This window comes from Tamandua tetradactyla, chromosome 3 (assembly GCF_023851605.1).
Source record: "Tamandua tetradactyla isolate mTamTet1 chromosome 3, mTamTet1.pri, whole genome shotgun sequence".
NCBI lineage: Eukaryota > Metazoa > Chordata > Mammalia > Pilosa > Myrmecophagidae > Tamandua > Tamandua tetradactyla.
Window position 1 is genome coordinate 26,106,908 of NC_135329.1, and position 13,508 is coordinate 26,120,415.

The 13,508-nt window shown below is 39.2% G+C and overlaps 1 protein-coding gene across 2 annotated transcripts in view; it reads left to right on the plus strand.

Annotated features, from left to right (window-relative positions):
- Positions 1-254: 254 nt before the first annotated feature.
- Positions 255-13,508, plus strand: part of DOCK5 (dedicator of cytokinesis 5) — a 241,667-nt gene continuing 228,413 nt past the window's right edge. The window contains exon 1 of one of the 2 annotated variants that reach the window (XM_077152826.1): positions 255-528. In XM_077152826.1, coding sequence (XP_077008941.1) covers positions 486-528 — 43 coding nt within the window. In that variant the 5' untranslated portion in view covers positions 255-485. Of the gene's footprint in view, positions 529-2,907; positions 7,377-13,508 lie in introns of those variants that run through there. The other variant, XM_077152828.1, reaches the window with a different exon arrangement.

Genomic DNA, 13,508 nt, shown 5'->3' on the forward strand with positions numbered 1-13,508 from the left:
GGAAGGCAGGGGGAAAACAAAACAAACAAACAAAAGCCATACTGCAGTATGCAATGGGAGACTGCTCCCAGGAAGCGTGCAAGGCCGAGCCGGAGTCCGCCCGGGAATCCTGGCGCTGGTGGGAGAGGCCCTCTGCCGCCTGCGGCTAGGAGCACCGAGGGCGCGGTGCGGGGTGGGGCGGCCACGCGGGAGGGGCCGGGGCGGCGCCTTGGAGGGGCGCGCAGGGCGGCGGGGCCGCCGTGCCCAGCAGGTGACCGCGGGTGCCTCGGGAGCGGAGCGGGGCCGGGAGCTGGAGGGAGTCCTATCCCCACGGGGGCAGTGCTCAGAGCGGCGGGGAGACCACTCAGAGGGACCCGGGCGAAGTTTGCTGGAACATGGCGGAAGAGCCCCGGGTTCGGAGGAGCCCGGGGTGGTGGCGTCCGGCGTCCGAGTTGCTGGAGCTGTAGCCGCCGCAGCCGCCGCCGTCGCGGGGCAAGGTCGCCGCCATGGCTCGCTGGATCCCGACCAAGAGGCAGAAATACGGGGTTGGTAAGTGCTCGCCCCCACCCTCCCTCCCGGACCCGGCCGGCTCTGGACCGCGGCCGCTGCAAAGTTCCGGGGCTTGGCCCCTGCCTGGAGGGAAAGTTGCGTGCGGGCTCCGGCGACTTGCCGTGTTCGCTGCCTGCGCCGCCCGGGACCCGAGGTTCGGATCCTGCTGCCCTCTGGGGTGCAGAGGCTCAGTTCCGCGCTGCAGAGGCTGAACTCCCCGCTGCAGCGGCTGCTGGGAGCGGGTGCCGGCCGGAGCCCTCTCCAGGCTGTTAAGTCGCTGCACTGCTGGGCAAGTAACTTGGAAGTTTTGGGAATCCGGGTGACTAAAGTGCTGTTGGGTTTCGGGATGTGTTCAGATGATTTTCAGCATTGTGCATTATAGACACTTAATAAACCGAGGGAGCTCGCCTGCTACTCATTTTGGGCACCCAGCTCAGTCGCTCCCCTCCCTCCGCCCCATCCGTTTGGTTTCATTCAAAAGTGTGTCATCTGCCGAGGTGGGCAGAGTGGGAAAGGTGCTCATTTCCCCAGTGCTTTCTGACTTCCCTCTCTTGAATTCTTTCTTGTAGCTCTAAGGTGAGGAGTTGAGAAAAGAAATCCGCCCCCCCCCCCCCCCCCCCCCGCCTTCCAGGGACTGGGTGGGGAGGACCGGAATCTCGGGAACAGCCTATAAACTGAATGGAAAACTATAAAGTTGTGGTTTGGAGGTGATGAGAGAGACAGGAAGTGTAGGGCTTGGGAATGAGTGGCGGGTCCCTGGGGCTATTTGTGCACTCATCCCGTAAAGAATCTTGTATAGGGAGGGTATAAAACTGCCTTCTTAATCCTGAGTTTCCTCATGGGGTAAAACGAGGAAATTTCATTAAGAAAATTCAGACACATCAGCGCTAGGCACATTAAGCTTTCCTAACAGCGGTGCTAGAGAGCCATGTGATGGTGGGGTGGGTTGCCAAGTACTGTTGTGTAGGTTTGGGTCAGAAACAAACGGATATGGGGTTTGTTGACCTAGGTGAAAAGCCCTGATCCTCCTTTTGTTGTTTTTTTAAATCAAGGAGTGAGGTTCCTACTTGAGGTCTTGTGGGAAAGCCGCTGCTGTTAGTAGGAGCAATTAGACCTGGGAATGATGCCCTCATATAAACATAGTTGTGTCTGCCTGTTGAGAATTTTATCACTTCCTCTCAGGTTCATTTGGCCTATTTGTAATTTGATCTTTTACTTCACTCCCTTTCCCACCCCTGGTTTTTCTCACATCACTGGTTACTGGGGAGCTGTCCCTGAACCTATTCCATGGGTTATTCTGACAGCTACGTCAGTTTGAGAGATTTCTTCAGATCTCTAGGTGCTTTTCAGCTCTATAGCCATGAGTCAATTTTTAAAAAAATCCTCTCTTATTTACTATATCCTTCTTAAATTGTGATTCTTCCTTTATATATATAGCTTCTCTTGCTCCTTGTTTTCCCTCTTTTCTTGCTCTATCATTTGGATGCAACTCAGAAATGGATAAGAGTTGTTTCTCTGGCCTCAGATCTCCATGTAGTGATTTGATCATGCAAGAACTTGTAATTAGGTGCCAGTTAGTTGCCAGTGGTTATGGAAATGAAATGCTCCAGTATAGATGGAATCAATTTATATGTGTGTGTGTGTGTGTGTGTGTGTATTTGGCATGGGCTGGTTCTGGGAATTGAAGCTCAGCAGGTGAGAATTCTTGCCACTGAGCCACCATTGCATCGCCCCAATTTCTATTCTTTTGAGTGTTATTGAGCACTAATTACTAAATTAAAGCATATTTAGCAATGCCTAGTCATCAATTAATAATTACTAAAAAGTCATCAGTTCTTATTTTGCTCAACAGGATAAAAATGGTTTCTAAAACTATTATGACTTTGGCATAATTAATGCAAACATATCCCCCAAATGTGATTTTTTTAATGCCAGGAGTCTTTTTTCCATGTTATTTATCATCAGTCAAGAAAAACATTTGCATAGCATTTCCCGAGCAAAGGTGGTACTAAAATTGCCTCAGGATGTAATTTGGGGACAGTTCATTAGACACAACAGATTCTGATCAGTCTGGATTTGGTGAAAGGACTGACAGGACAGATTAATTGAAGAGATAAATCTCCATTGTTTATTGCTAAAACACCATGTTGTTTCTATTTTCCTCAGGGTAAGTCTGAGCTAAGCCCAAACTCAAGGTTCCTGTACTCTGGTTCAGCATATCTTCACCAACGTTATCTCCATAGCTTCTTACATTAGCCCCTTCTCCAATGCAGACAATCTAGTCTTCTTACTCTTGTGTAAGAAAATACCACTGGAGAGTCCCTCCTTTGGGACTTTACTCCTGTCCTGCTTGTCCCCTGCTCAAAGTGCCCTCCCACTTCTGCATCCCACCCTCCAGCCTCTCTCTCAGGGCTCAGGTCAGTTCCCGCTGCCTCATGCAAATTTACTAATTGCCTGACCTTCCCAAAACTTCAGGCCTCTTCACAATTCGTGCATTATGTCATGCCTTATTTTGTTACTCATTCTCTTATCTTTGGGTTTAGAAAATCATAAGGTTATGAGGTTATAGCCTTATCACTCAAGAAATATGCAAGGCATATAGTGTGCAGGTGATGTTAAAATGACTCTCTTAAAATAAATTTCCTACATTCTACTGTGAATGAAATGCAGTTTGGTTTTTTTTCTGGTAGCTTTTGAAGGCTCATTCAACCCCTTTTGAGTATTGTTTTGTTCACTTCCCTCTAGTCTGTCTTTATCTTTGCAAGGGAAAAAATGTGGTAGTCTGCTGAGAAAATAAGAAACCATGGAATAAACGGACTCATTTATGTATAATTTAGAACTTTATACGTTATTGAATATTTTTTGGATAACTTATCACTTCTGAGTGTCTGCTGGTCAGATTTGGTTTCTGGGTGAAGAAAACCATCTGATAGCTGTGTTGAGGCATTTTAATGATCCAGCTGTACAATAAGAGAAGTTTACCTCTGCAGAACTACTCTGTATGAGGGTAGAGCTTTTGTCACCTTTTGAATTGTACTCAGTGAAGCTAGCACTTCTTTTATTGTGGTGCTACTGTTGGCTGAGTGTGATATAACCTAGATTTTGTACAGGGACTCAAATGCAATTTGCTTGGGCTTTTCTTACACAAAGCACTGTTGGCTACATCTCTATTCTAAGTGATCCTTAATGGCCTATGAGTATCATTTGTGAAATCAAGTGAAAGGAATTGTTCAATTCCTTCATCAATGTTCTAATCCATTAGAAACTCCGTGTTAAGTATTTACGAACAAGTGCTCTTCCTTACAGCTATTTTTTTTCCCTCCCTCTCTGAGGAGGTGGGGTATAAGCACGTTTATTTAGATTTTCAGCAAACAGTGATAAATGTCCAGATTGTTGATCTCATTATTGAAACTTATTTTTAAATTTGCTTCCAGACAAGCCATTGATGTCAAGGACAGACCCAGATTATTGTTGATTAGGGAGTCTTTGTAAAATAATTCATTATTGAATGTTGGGATTGTGATAAATTTGATGCGATGAAAGGTAGTTAAGAAATATTTACTTTCGCTCTTAGCTCTTTAAGTATTTAGCTGTGATAGGCTTAATTAGTTTAGAAGTATTTATATTTGTAGATTCTCACATGTTGATATAAAGACTGAAACCCCACTCTTTTAGTTATTTGTTAAGGCTTTCGAGTATGTTATTGTCCTCATAAATTTTCCTCATGGTGGATACCATATTTTATAACTTACAGGTAGGATGTTAGAGCTGGCAGAAGTTTCAAAGAGTAACTACTCTAGGAACTTCCTTTATTTAGTTAGTTAGTTTTTGGTTTTAGTTCTAAATTTGCTTTATTTTAAGGAGTACTTCTTAGTTTGTCCAGATGTATGTAAGACACGCACATTTTTAAAATCAGTAGATTGTGACATGAATTAGGTTGCCACAAAATTTAGTCTTAGTGCTGTATTAGGAACCTCCATTTCGAAGAGGAAATTGGCCCCTAAAGAATTAAAGTGAATTGCTTAGCATAAGGCGTTCTTACCTTTTTTGGTTGCTTGAACGCTTGTGACAATCTGGTTAAACCCGCGGATCCCATTCTTAGTATACTGTTTCTAAATGCATGAAGTAAAATACAAAGTATCAAAACGGACACCAGTTATATTGAAATACAGTTATCACAATATTTTTCAAAAGTTTTGATGTCATGTAAACGTTGCTTCCTTATTAATGCATTAAATAACAAAATCTAGTGACAGATCTAATAACGACCATAATTTTGAATTAGCGAGTGACATAAATGATCTTTCAAGATATCTGCATTAACTATAATGTATGTTTTGAAAATATTTGGAATACCTATTGGTGATATTATAACAGGTATGATTTCTGGTTTATTGCCTTTGATGATAAATGAAATAAATGCTAAGTGCTAGAAAATAGACATGTAATTTCTTTTCCTAATCTAGTGCATGGATCCTCTGAATTTGAATATATATTATAAGCCACTGGATGAAAAATCACACAGCTAATTAGTTATAGAAACAAAATAAGGAGCAATAACAATATCACTTGTTGATCAGCTCTCTGCATATGACACTGTGCTAGATATATAATTATAATGAATTGAAGAAATCCTTGCTCTAGTGAATTCATGTTCTAACAAGAATTAAAAGAAGGATAAGAATAAAAGAAGGAGGGCATTAATATTTATTAAAAATTTATCTTATAAATGGGAGCACCTCAAAATTGAGCACTTATGCATGAAAGAATTTTGTTAGGAAATTAAAAAGGCAGCCTACACAATGGGAGAGAATATTTGGAAACCACATATCAGATAATACTTTAATATTCAGAATATATAAAGAAATTTTACAACTCAACAACAGAAAGACGAACGACTCAATTAAAAAATGGGCAAAAGACATGAACAGATATTCTACAGAAGAGAAAATACAGATGGCTTAAAAGCATGTGAAAAGATGTTCAACTCCACTGGCTGTTAGGGAAATGCAAATCAAAACCACGAGATATCATCTGACATCCACTAGAATGACCATTATCCAAAAAACAGAAAACAACAAGCGCTGGAGAGAATATAGAGGAAGAGGCACACTTATCCACTGTTGGTAGGGATGTAGAGTGGTACAACTGCTCTGGAAGGCAGTTTGATGGTTTCTCAGGAAGCTAAGCATAGAATTGCCATATGATCTAGCAATCCCATTACTGGGTATATATTCAGAAAGCAATGACACAAACGGACATTTTCACACTGATGTTTATAGCGGCATTATTTACGATTGCCAAGAGGTGGAAACAACCCAAATGTCCATTGATGGACGAGTGACTAAATAAGCTGTGGTATATAATACAACGGAATATTATGCAGCTATAAGACAGAATAAAGTCATGAAGCATGTAACAATGTGGATGAATCTTGAAGACGTTATGCTGAGTGATATTTGAAACAAAGGGACAAATAGTATATCATCTCAATAATATTAACTAACATTAATGAGTGAACTTTGAGAGTTAAAGTTAAGAACACAGGTTATCAGGAGATAAAAAGAAGGTAAAGACTGGCCATTTGATGCTGAAGGAGTACAGAATGTTTAACAGAACTGATTATAAAGATCCAGAAATGGATAGCACAGTACCATCTGATGGTAGCACAGTAAGGGTACATCGACTGATGAAAGGAAGGGGATCTCTGGTGTATACATACAATGGACTACTGAGCGGCTGCAAGAAGGAATGAAGTTATGAGATATGCAACTAGGTGAATGAACCTTGAGGATAGTATGTTGAATGAAATGTCAGAAATAGAAAGGCAAATGTTATTATGTCTCATGCATATAGACTAACTGTAATATACAAATTTGGCGAATTGAAGTCAAGAGCATGGGTTATCAGGTTGAAGCCTACTGTAAAGCATCCTAGATTAAAAACTATTACTGCAGTCACATATATTCAGTTATAATTGTTATTTCTAAAATCTGAGATGGTGAGTTATAACATGTAAAACCTGGTCATGTTCTGGAACTTTGGGTATTTGTGTGACACTTGAGATTCAGAGTTTGAGCTCTGAAGCTATGAAAGTCAGCATAACCCAAAGAGCAACTGTTCCAAAAGTTGAAAAAGTAATCAGACTTCAACTAGAGATATGAATAAAGCTGTTCTGGATAGGAGTAAGGCAAATCGGTATACAGGGTAAAGGATGATATGATCTGTATTTTAAAACTTCAACTTCTGTGTGAAACCAAAAGAAGAAATGGTTATTTGGTACAAAATTTCTATTTTTAGTAGCCCACTATCTAATTAACTTGTGTGGTCAGTTTATTTGAACATCATAATTACATGATATCTTGAATAAAGAGTGAAATCTTGTTGGTTTGTACAGGTTAGTGTGATGCCCAATACATCCCACAGTAATTTGGGCAGAGAATAAAAAAGTATTTGCAAAATTCCCTTAAGGGGCTGGGGAGAAAGGAGGAAATATTAAACTCCACCTGGTGAATTCTTGATATTCTGGCAAGCTGTGGGGACAACCAGTTCAATAGGCTGAGCCCTTGATCTTGTGGTTTGCCCCTATGAACTTATTCCTGCAAAAGAGAAGCTAAGGCTACTTCTATTTATACTAAGAGTCACCACCAGAGAACCTCTTTTGTTGCTCAGATGGGCTCTCTCTGTGCCACCTTAGCAGGTGAACTCACTGCCCTCCCTCTACGTGGGACATGACTCCCAGAAGTGTAAATCTCCCTGGCAACGTGGGACATGACTCCTGGGGATGAATTGGGACCCAGCATCATGGGATTGAGAAAGCCTTCTTCACCAAAAGGGGAAAAAGAAAAGTGAGACAAAATGAAGTCTCAGTGGCTGAGAGATTTCAAACAGAGTTTGAAAACAGAGTTGAGAGGTTATCCTGGAGGTTATTTTCATGCATTATATAGATATCCCTTTTTAGTTTATGATGTATTGGAATGGCTAGAGGGAAGTATCTGAAACTGTTGAGCTATGTTCCAGTAGCCTTGATTCTTAAAGATGATTGTGTAACTATATAGCTTTTACAGTGTGACCATGTGATTGCAAAAACCTTGTGGCTGTCACTCCCCCTTTATCCAGGGTATGGACAGATGAATAAAAAAAATAAAGACAAAAAATATTTAGATAATAGTGGGGGTGATAAGGGGTAAAAAGATTGGAAAGATTGCAATACTAGTGGTCAGTGAAAGGGAGGGTAAGGGGTATGGTATGTATGTTTTTTTCTTTTTCTTTTTCTGGAGTGATGCAAATGTTCTAAAAATGTCATGGAGATGAATTCACAACTACGTGATGATAAAATTATATGTGGTGAACTGTGTGATGATGATTTGTATGTATGATTGTAAGTATGAACTGTGTGATGATATTGTGAGCTGTGAATTTTATACTTTGGATGGACTGCATGCTGTGTAAAAATATCCCAATAAAATTGCATTAAAAAGGAATTTATCTTGTGCCAGATAATGTTCTAGCAGTGATTCTCAGACTGTGTTCCAGGGACTGTAGGTGTCTTGGAGATACTTTTGTGTGTGTGCGGGGAGTGCATCCATGAGATTAAAACTTTTTCACATAATACTAAGACATTATTTGCCCGTTTTCACTCTCATCCTCTCATGAGTACACAGTGGAATTTTCTAGAGGCTTCATGGTATATTATATCACAACAGATTGAATCCACAAGGAAATATGAGGCTTTAGATGTTTAAAGATTGTTGTTTGAAAAGTAATTTGTTTTCCATAAAATGATGTATTTTTGCTAACATGTAGTGGGTTCATTATGGTAATTTTAAATTAATTAAATAAATATTTAAAAAGTATCTCAGGGTCTAAGTAGTGAGAAATAAAACCCATATAAGCAAAAGCTATCTGGGGGCTTCCATAATTTTTAAGACTATAAAGGAGTCCTGAGACCAAAAAGGTTGAGAACCACTGCTTTACATGTTGTTTCAATGTACATCAAAGTAATGCTGCGAGATGTTAGTATCCCCCTTTCCCAATAAGAAAATTGAGATTCATGCCATACGACCCAGCAATACCATTGCTAGGTATCTACTCAAAGGACTTAAGGGCAAAGACACAAACGGACATTTGCACACCAATGTTTATAGCAGCATTATTTACAATTGCAAAGAGATGGAAACAGCCAAAATCTCCATCAACAGAAGAGTGGCTAAACAAACTCTGGTATATACATACGATGGAATATTATGCAGCTTTAAGACAAGATAAACTTATGAACCATGTAATAACATGGATGGACCTAGAGAATATTATGCTGAGTGAATCCAGCCAAAAACTAAAGGACAAATACTGTATGGTCCCACTGATGTGAACGGACATTCGAGAATAAACTTGAAATATGTCATTGGTAACAGAGTTCAGCAGGAGTTAGAAACAGGGTAAGACAATGGGTAATTGAAGCTGAAGGGATACAGACTGTGCAACAGGACTAGATACAAAAACTCAAAAATGGACAGCACAATAATACCTAATTGTAAAGTAATCATGTTAAAACACTGAATGAAGCTGCATCTGAGCTATAGGTTTTTGTTTTGTTTTGTTTTGATTTTACTATTATTACTTTTATTTTTTTCTCTATATTAACATTCTATATCTTTTTCGGTTATGTTGCTAGTTCTTCTAAACCAATGCAAATGTACTAAGAAATGATGATCATGCATCTATGTGATGATGTTAAGAATTAATGATTGCATGTGTAGAATGGTATGATCTCTAAATGTTGGGTTAATTTCTTTTTTTCCGTTAATTAAAAAAAAAAAAAAAAAAGAGAAGGGATAATTGGAGATGAAGGGATACAGACTGTACAACGGGACTGGATATAAAAACTCAGAAATGGACAGCACAATACTACCCAATTGTAATGCAATTATGTTAAAACACTGAATGAAGCTGCATGTGAGGTATAGGTTTTTTGTTTTTGTTTTTTTTTGTTTTTTTTCTTTCTATTATTGTTTTAATTCTTATTCTGTTGTCTTTTTATTTCTTTTTCTAAATTGATGCAAATGTACTAAGAAATGATGAATATGCAACTATGTGATGTTATTAAGAATTACTGATTGTACATGTAGATTGGAATGATTTCTAATTGTTTTGTTAATTCTTTTTTTAATTAATAAAAAAAAAAAAAAAAAAAAAAGAAAATTGAGATTCATAAAGGATAAATTTTTCATCCAAGGTCCTGCAATCTCACTCCTAGGCTAAAACCTTTTACTCCATATGTGTTTCCAAACTTAGGTTATTTATCAATCACCTTGATTTTTGTCATGTCCGGGTACCATTGTGTAGCAACTTCAGGCTTTTGCCCATACCCGTTTGCCATGTATCTTACTTTTTTTTTTTTTTTTTAGAATTTTCTTTATGTTGGCTTTTTTTTGTTGTTACTTAGAAAAGTTATTGAAAAATAATCACTTAAACCTTAACCATTTTTTTTGCTTTACCAAAAGCAAAAACTGTTTATTTGGTACAAAATTTATATTTTGACTAGTGCATTTCCTTATATAACTTATGTGGACAGTTTGATTGAACACCATAAGTACATGGAACCTTGAATAGGACATAAGGTTTTGTAAGTTTGTCCAGAGTAATGCCCTAATAAATCCCAGAGTGATTTGAACAGTGAATAGAAAAGTATTTGCAAAGTCCCTGTGGTGGAATGGCGAGAAAGAGGAGGAAATTCAACTTCCCCATGTGGAGAACTCCTGATACTTTCACAAGCATTGGGGACAACCAAAGCAATAGGCCGAGCCCTCAAAAAACAAACAAACAAAAAAAGCCTTTACCATTAAAGAAGAACCAGCATCATTTGCTACACAAAGAAGGCGACTATAAAATGGCAGCATATGGGCACACCTCAGAGATACTGCGGTTTCAGTTCCAGACCACTGCAGTAAAGTGAATATTGTAATAAAGTAATTTTTTGGTTTCCCAGTGCATATAAAAGTTATATTTACATTATATTGTAGCCTATTGAGTGTGCAGTTGCAGTAAGTTTTTAAAAATGTACAAACCTTTATTTAAAAATACTTCATTGCTAAAAGATGCTGTCATCTGAGCCTTCAGTGAGTTGTAATCTTTTTTTCAACAGAAGGTCTTGCCTCACTGTTGATGGTGACTGATCAGGGTGGTGGTTGCTGAAGGTTTTGCCAAATTGGCTGACTCTTACTTTCACAAAAGATTTCTCCGTAGCATGCAATGCTGTCTGATAGCATTTTATCCACAATAGAGCTTCATTCAAAATTGGAGTCAATCCTCTTAAACCCTGCTGCTGCTTTATCAACTAAGTTTATATAATATTTTTAAATCATTTGTTATCATTTCAACAATGTTCATATCATCTTCACCAGGAGTAGATTCCATCTCAAGAACTGCTTTCTTTGCTTATCCCTAAGAAGCAACTTCATCATCCGTTCAAGTTTCATCATGAGATTACAGCAATTTAGTCACATTTTCAGCCTCCTCTTTTAATTCTATTTCTCATGCTGTTTCTACCACATCTGCAGTTACTTCATCCACCAAAATCTTGAACCCCTCAAAATCTTCCATGACAGTTGAAATCAACTTCTTCTAAACTCCTGTTAATGTTGATATTTTGACCTCCTCCCATGAATTATGAATATTCTTAATGACAAATCCATTGTCAGTTGACTGGTTTTCACTTGACTTTTCTCAGATCTATCAGAGGAATCACAATCTATGGCAGTTATAACTTTATGAAATGTATTTCTTCAATAGATATGACTTGAAAGTTGAAATGAATCTTTGATCCATGGTCTGCAGAATGGATGTGTTAGCAGTATTGAAAACAACACTAATCTTATTTTGTACCTTCCATCAGAGGTCTTGGATGAACAGGTGCACCGTCAAGGAGAAGTAATGTTATGAAAGGAATCTTTGTTTTTTCTGAGCAGTAGGACTCAACAGTGGACTTAAAATATTCATTAAACCACGTTGTAAGCAGATATGCTGTCAACTAGACTTTGTTGTTCCATTTAGAGAGTACAGGTAAGTAGATTTAACATAGTTCTTAAGGGCCCTAGGATTTTCAGAATGGTAAATGATCATTGGCTTCAACTTAAAGTCACCAGCTACATTAACCCCTAGCTAGAGAGTCAGTTTGTCCTTTGAAGATTTAAATCCAGGCATTGACTTCTCTCTAGCTATGAAAGTCCTAGATGACATCTTCTTCCAATATAAGGCCATTTGTGTCTACATTGAGAGTGTCTGTTGTTGAGTATAGCCACCTTTGTCAATTCTTTTAGCTAGATTGTCTGGATAACTTTATTTATTTGCAGCTTCTTTATCAGCACTTGCTGCTTCACCTTACAGTTTGATATTATGGAGATGGTTTCTTTCCTTAAACCTCGTGAACCAACCTTTGCTAGCCTCAGTCTTTTCTTCTGCAGCTTCCTCACCACTGTCCGCCTTCATAGAACTGAAGAGAGTTGGGCCATTCCTCTGATTTAGTCTTTGGCTAAAGGGAATGTTGTGGCTGTTTGATCTTCTATTCAGTTCACTAAAACTTTCTCCAAATCAGCAATAAGGCTGTTTCACTTTCTTATCATGGTGTGTTCACTGGAGTGGCGTTTTTAATTTCCTTCAAGAACTTTTCCTTTGCATTCACAACTTGGCTAACAGTTTGGTACAAGAGCCTAGCTTTTGGCCTTTCTGAGATTCCTACATGCTCTCCTCACTGAGCTTAATTATTTCTAGCTTCTGATTTAAAGTGTGAGATGTGCAATTCTTCCTTTCACTTGAACACTTAGAGGTCATTGGAGGGTGTTAATTGGCCTGATTTCAATATTATTGTGATTCAGGGAATAGAGAGGCCTGAGGAAAGGGATTGCTGAGTGGCTGGTCAGTGAAGCAGGGAGAACACAGTGCATTTACTGATGAAGTTCTCTGTCTTGATCCCCTCCAAATCCACACCTGCGCTCTCCCTAGTCCCATCATATCTGTCCATTAGCTTAGGCAAAAACCTAAGCAGTTTCAGTCCATCCTGTCTGTAAATCTGTCGGCAAGTTTGGTGTATCTGACTTAAATATTTTTCCTGAAATCAACCATTTGTTACCTTCTCTGATGTTACTACCATTTTAGGACAAGCCTGCATCACTTCTCCCAGAGTTGCTGCTCTGACGTTCTGACTCATTTCCCTACTCTTGCCCCAAACAGTAGTTAGAGGAACTTTTTAAAGGCATACACTTGATGTCACTTTCTGGCCTAAAATATTGGCCAAGCTTCCCCACTGCAGTTAGAATGACATTGAAACTCCTGGTGGTGGCCTACAAGGCCAGGCCCTCTATCTCCCTCTTCTGTCCTCCTCTCTCCCTCCTTAACCATTCTGGCCACACTGGCCTTATTTCTCTTTCATAAACTTGCCAAGCTCAATTGGACTCAGGACCTTGTTGCTTGCTATTCACTGTTGTAGAAAGCTCTCCCCCAGGTCCTTAAATGTCCAATTCGCTTGTCTTATTCAGGTCTCAGGTCGAATACCACCTCCTTAAAGAGAGCCTTCTCTCTAGCTAACTGGTACCACCATCCCTGCACCCTCCTTCCCTGGTGTACATATGCTTAATATCTGTCCCTTTAGCTTGCTTTATTTTCTTCACAAGCTCTGTAGTTTTTCTATTTGTTTGTTAAAGTCATGAGGATGGGGACTATCTTTTTCATCAATCTACCCCAATCCAGGAATGGCACCTGACAAACAAGCAACCGGTAAATATATGCTAATTGAATGATGCTGAAACCATTGTCTACCTAAACTCATCCTGCCTAATGTAAGATGAATTCCCCCATACTGCTCTATGCATACCTCCCATGAGATGAAATGAAAAACTATAGGAAAAGGAACATTTTACTAACAGAGAAAACAGATACAATAAAATGTTTAAGCAAAGGATTGTGTGAACATTCTGGGAAGGGAG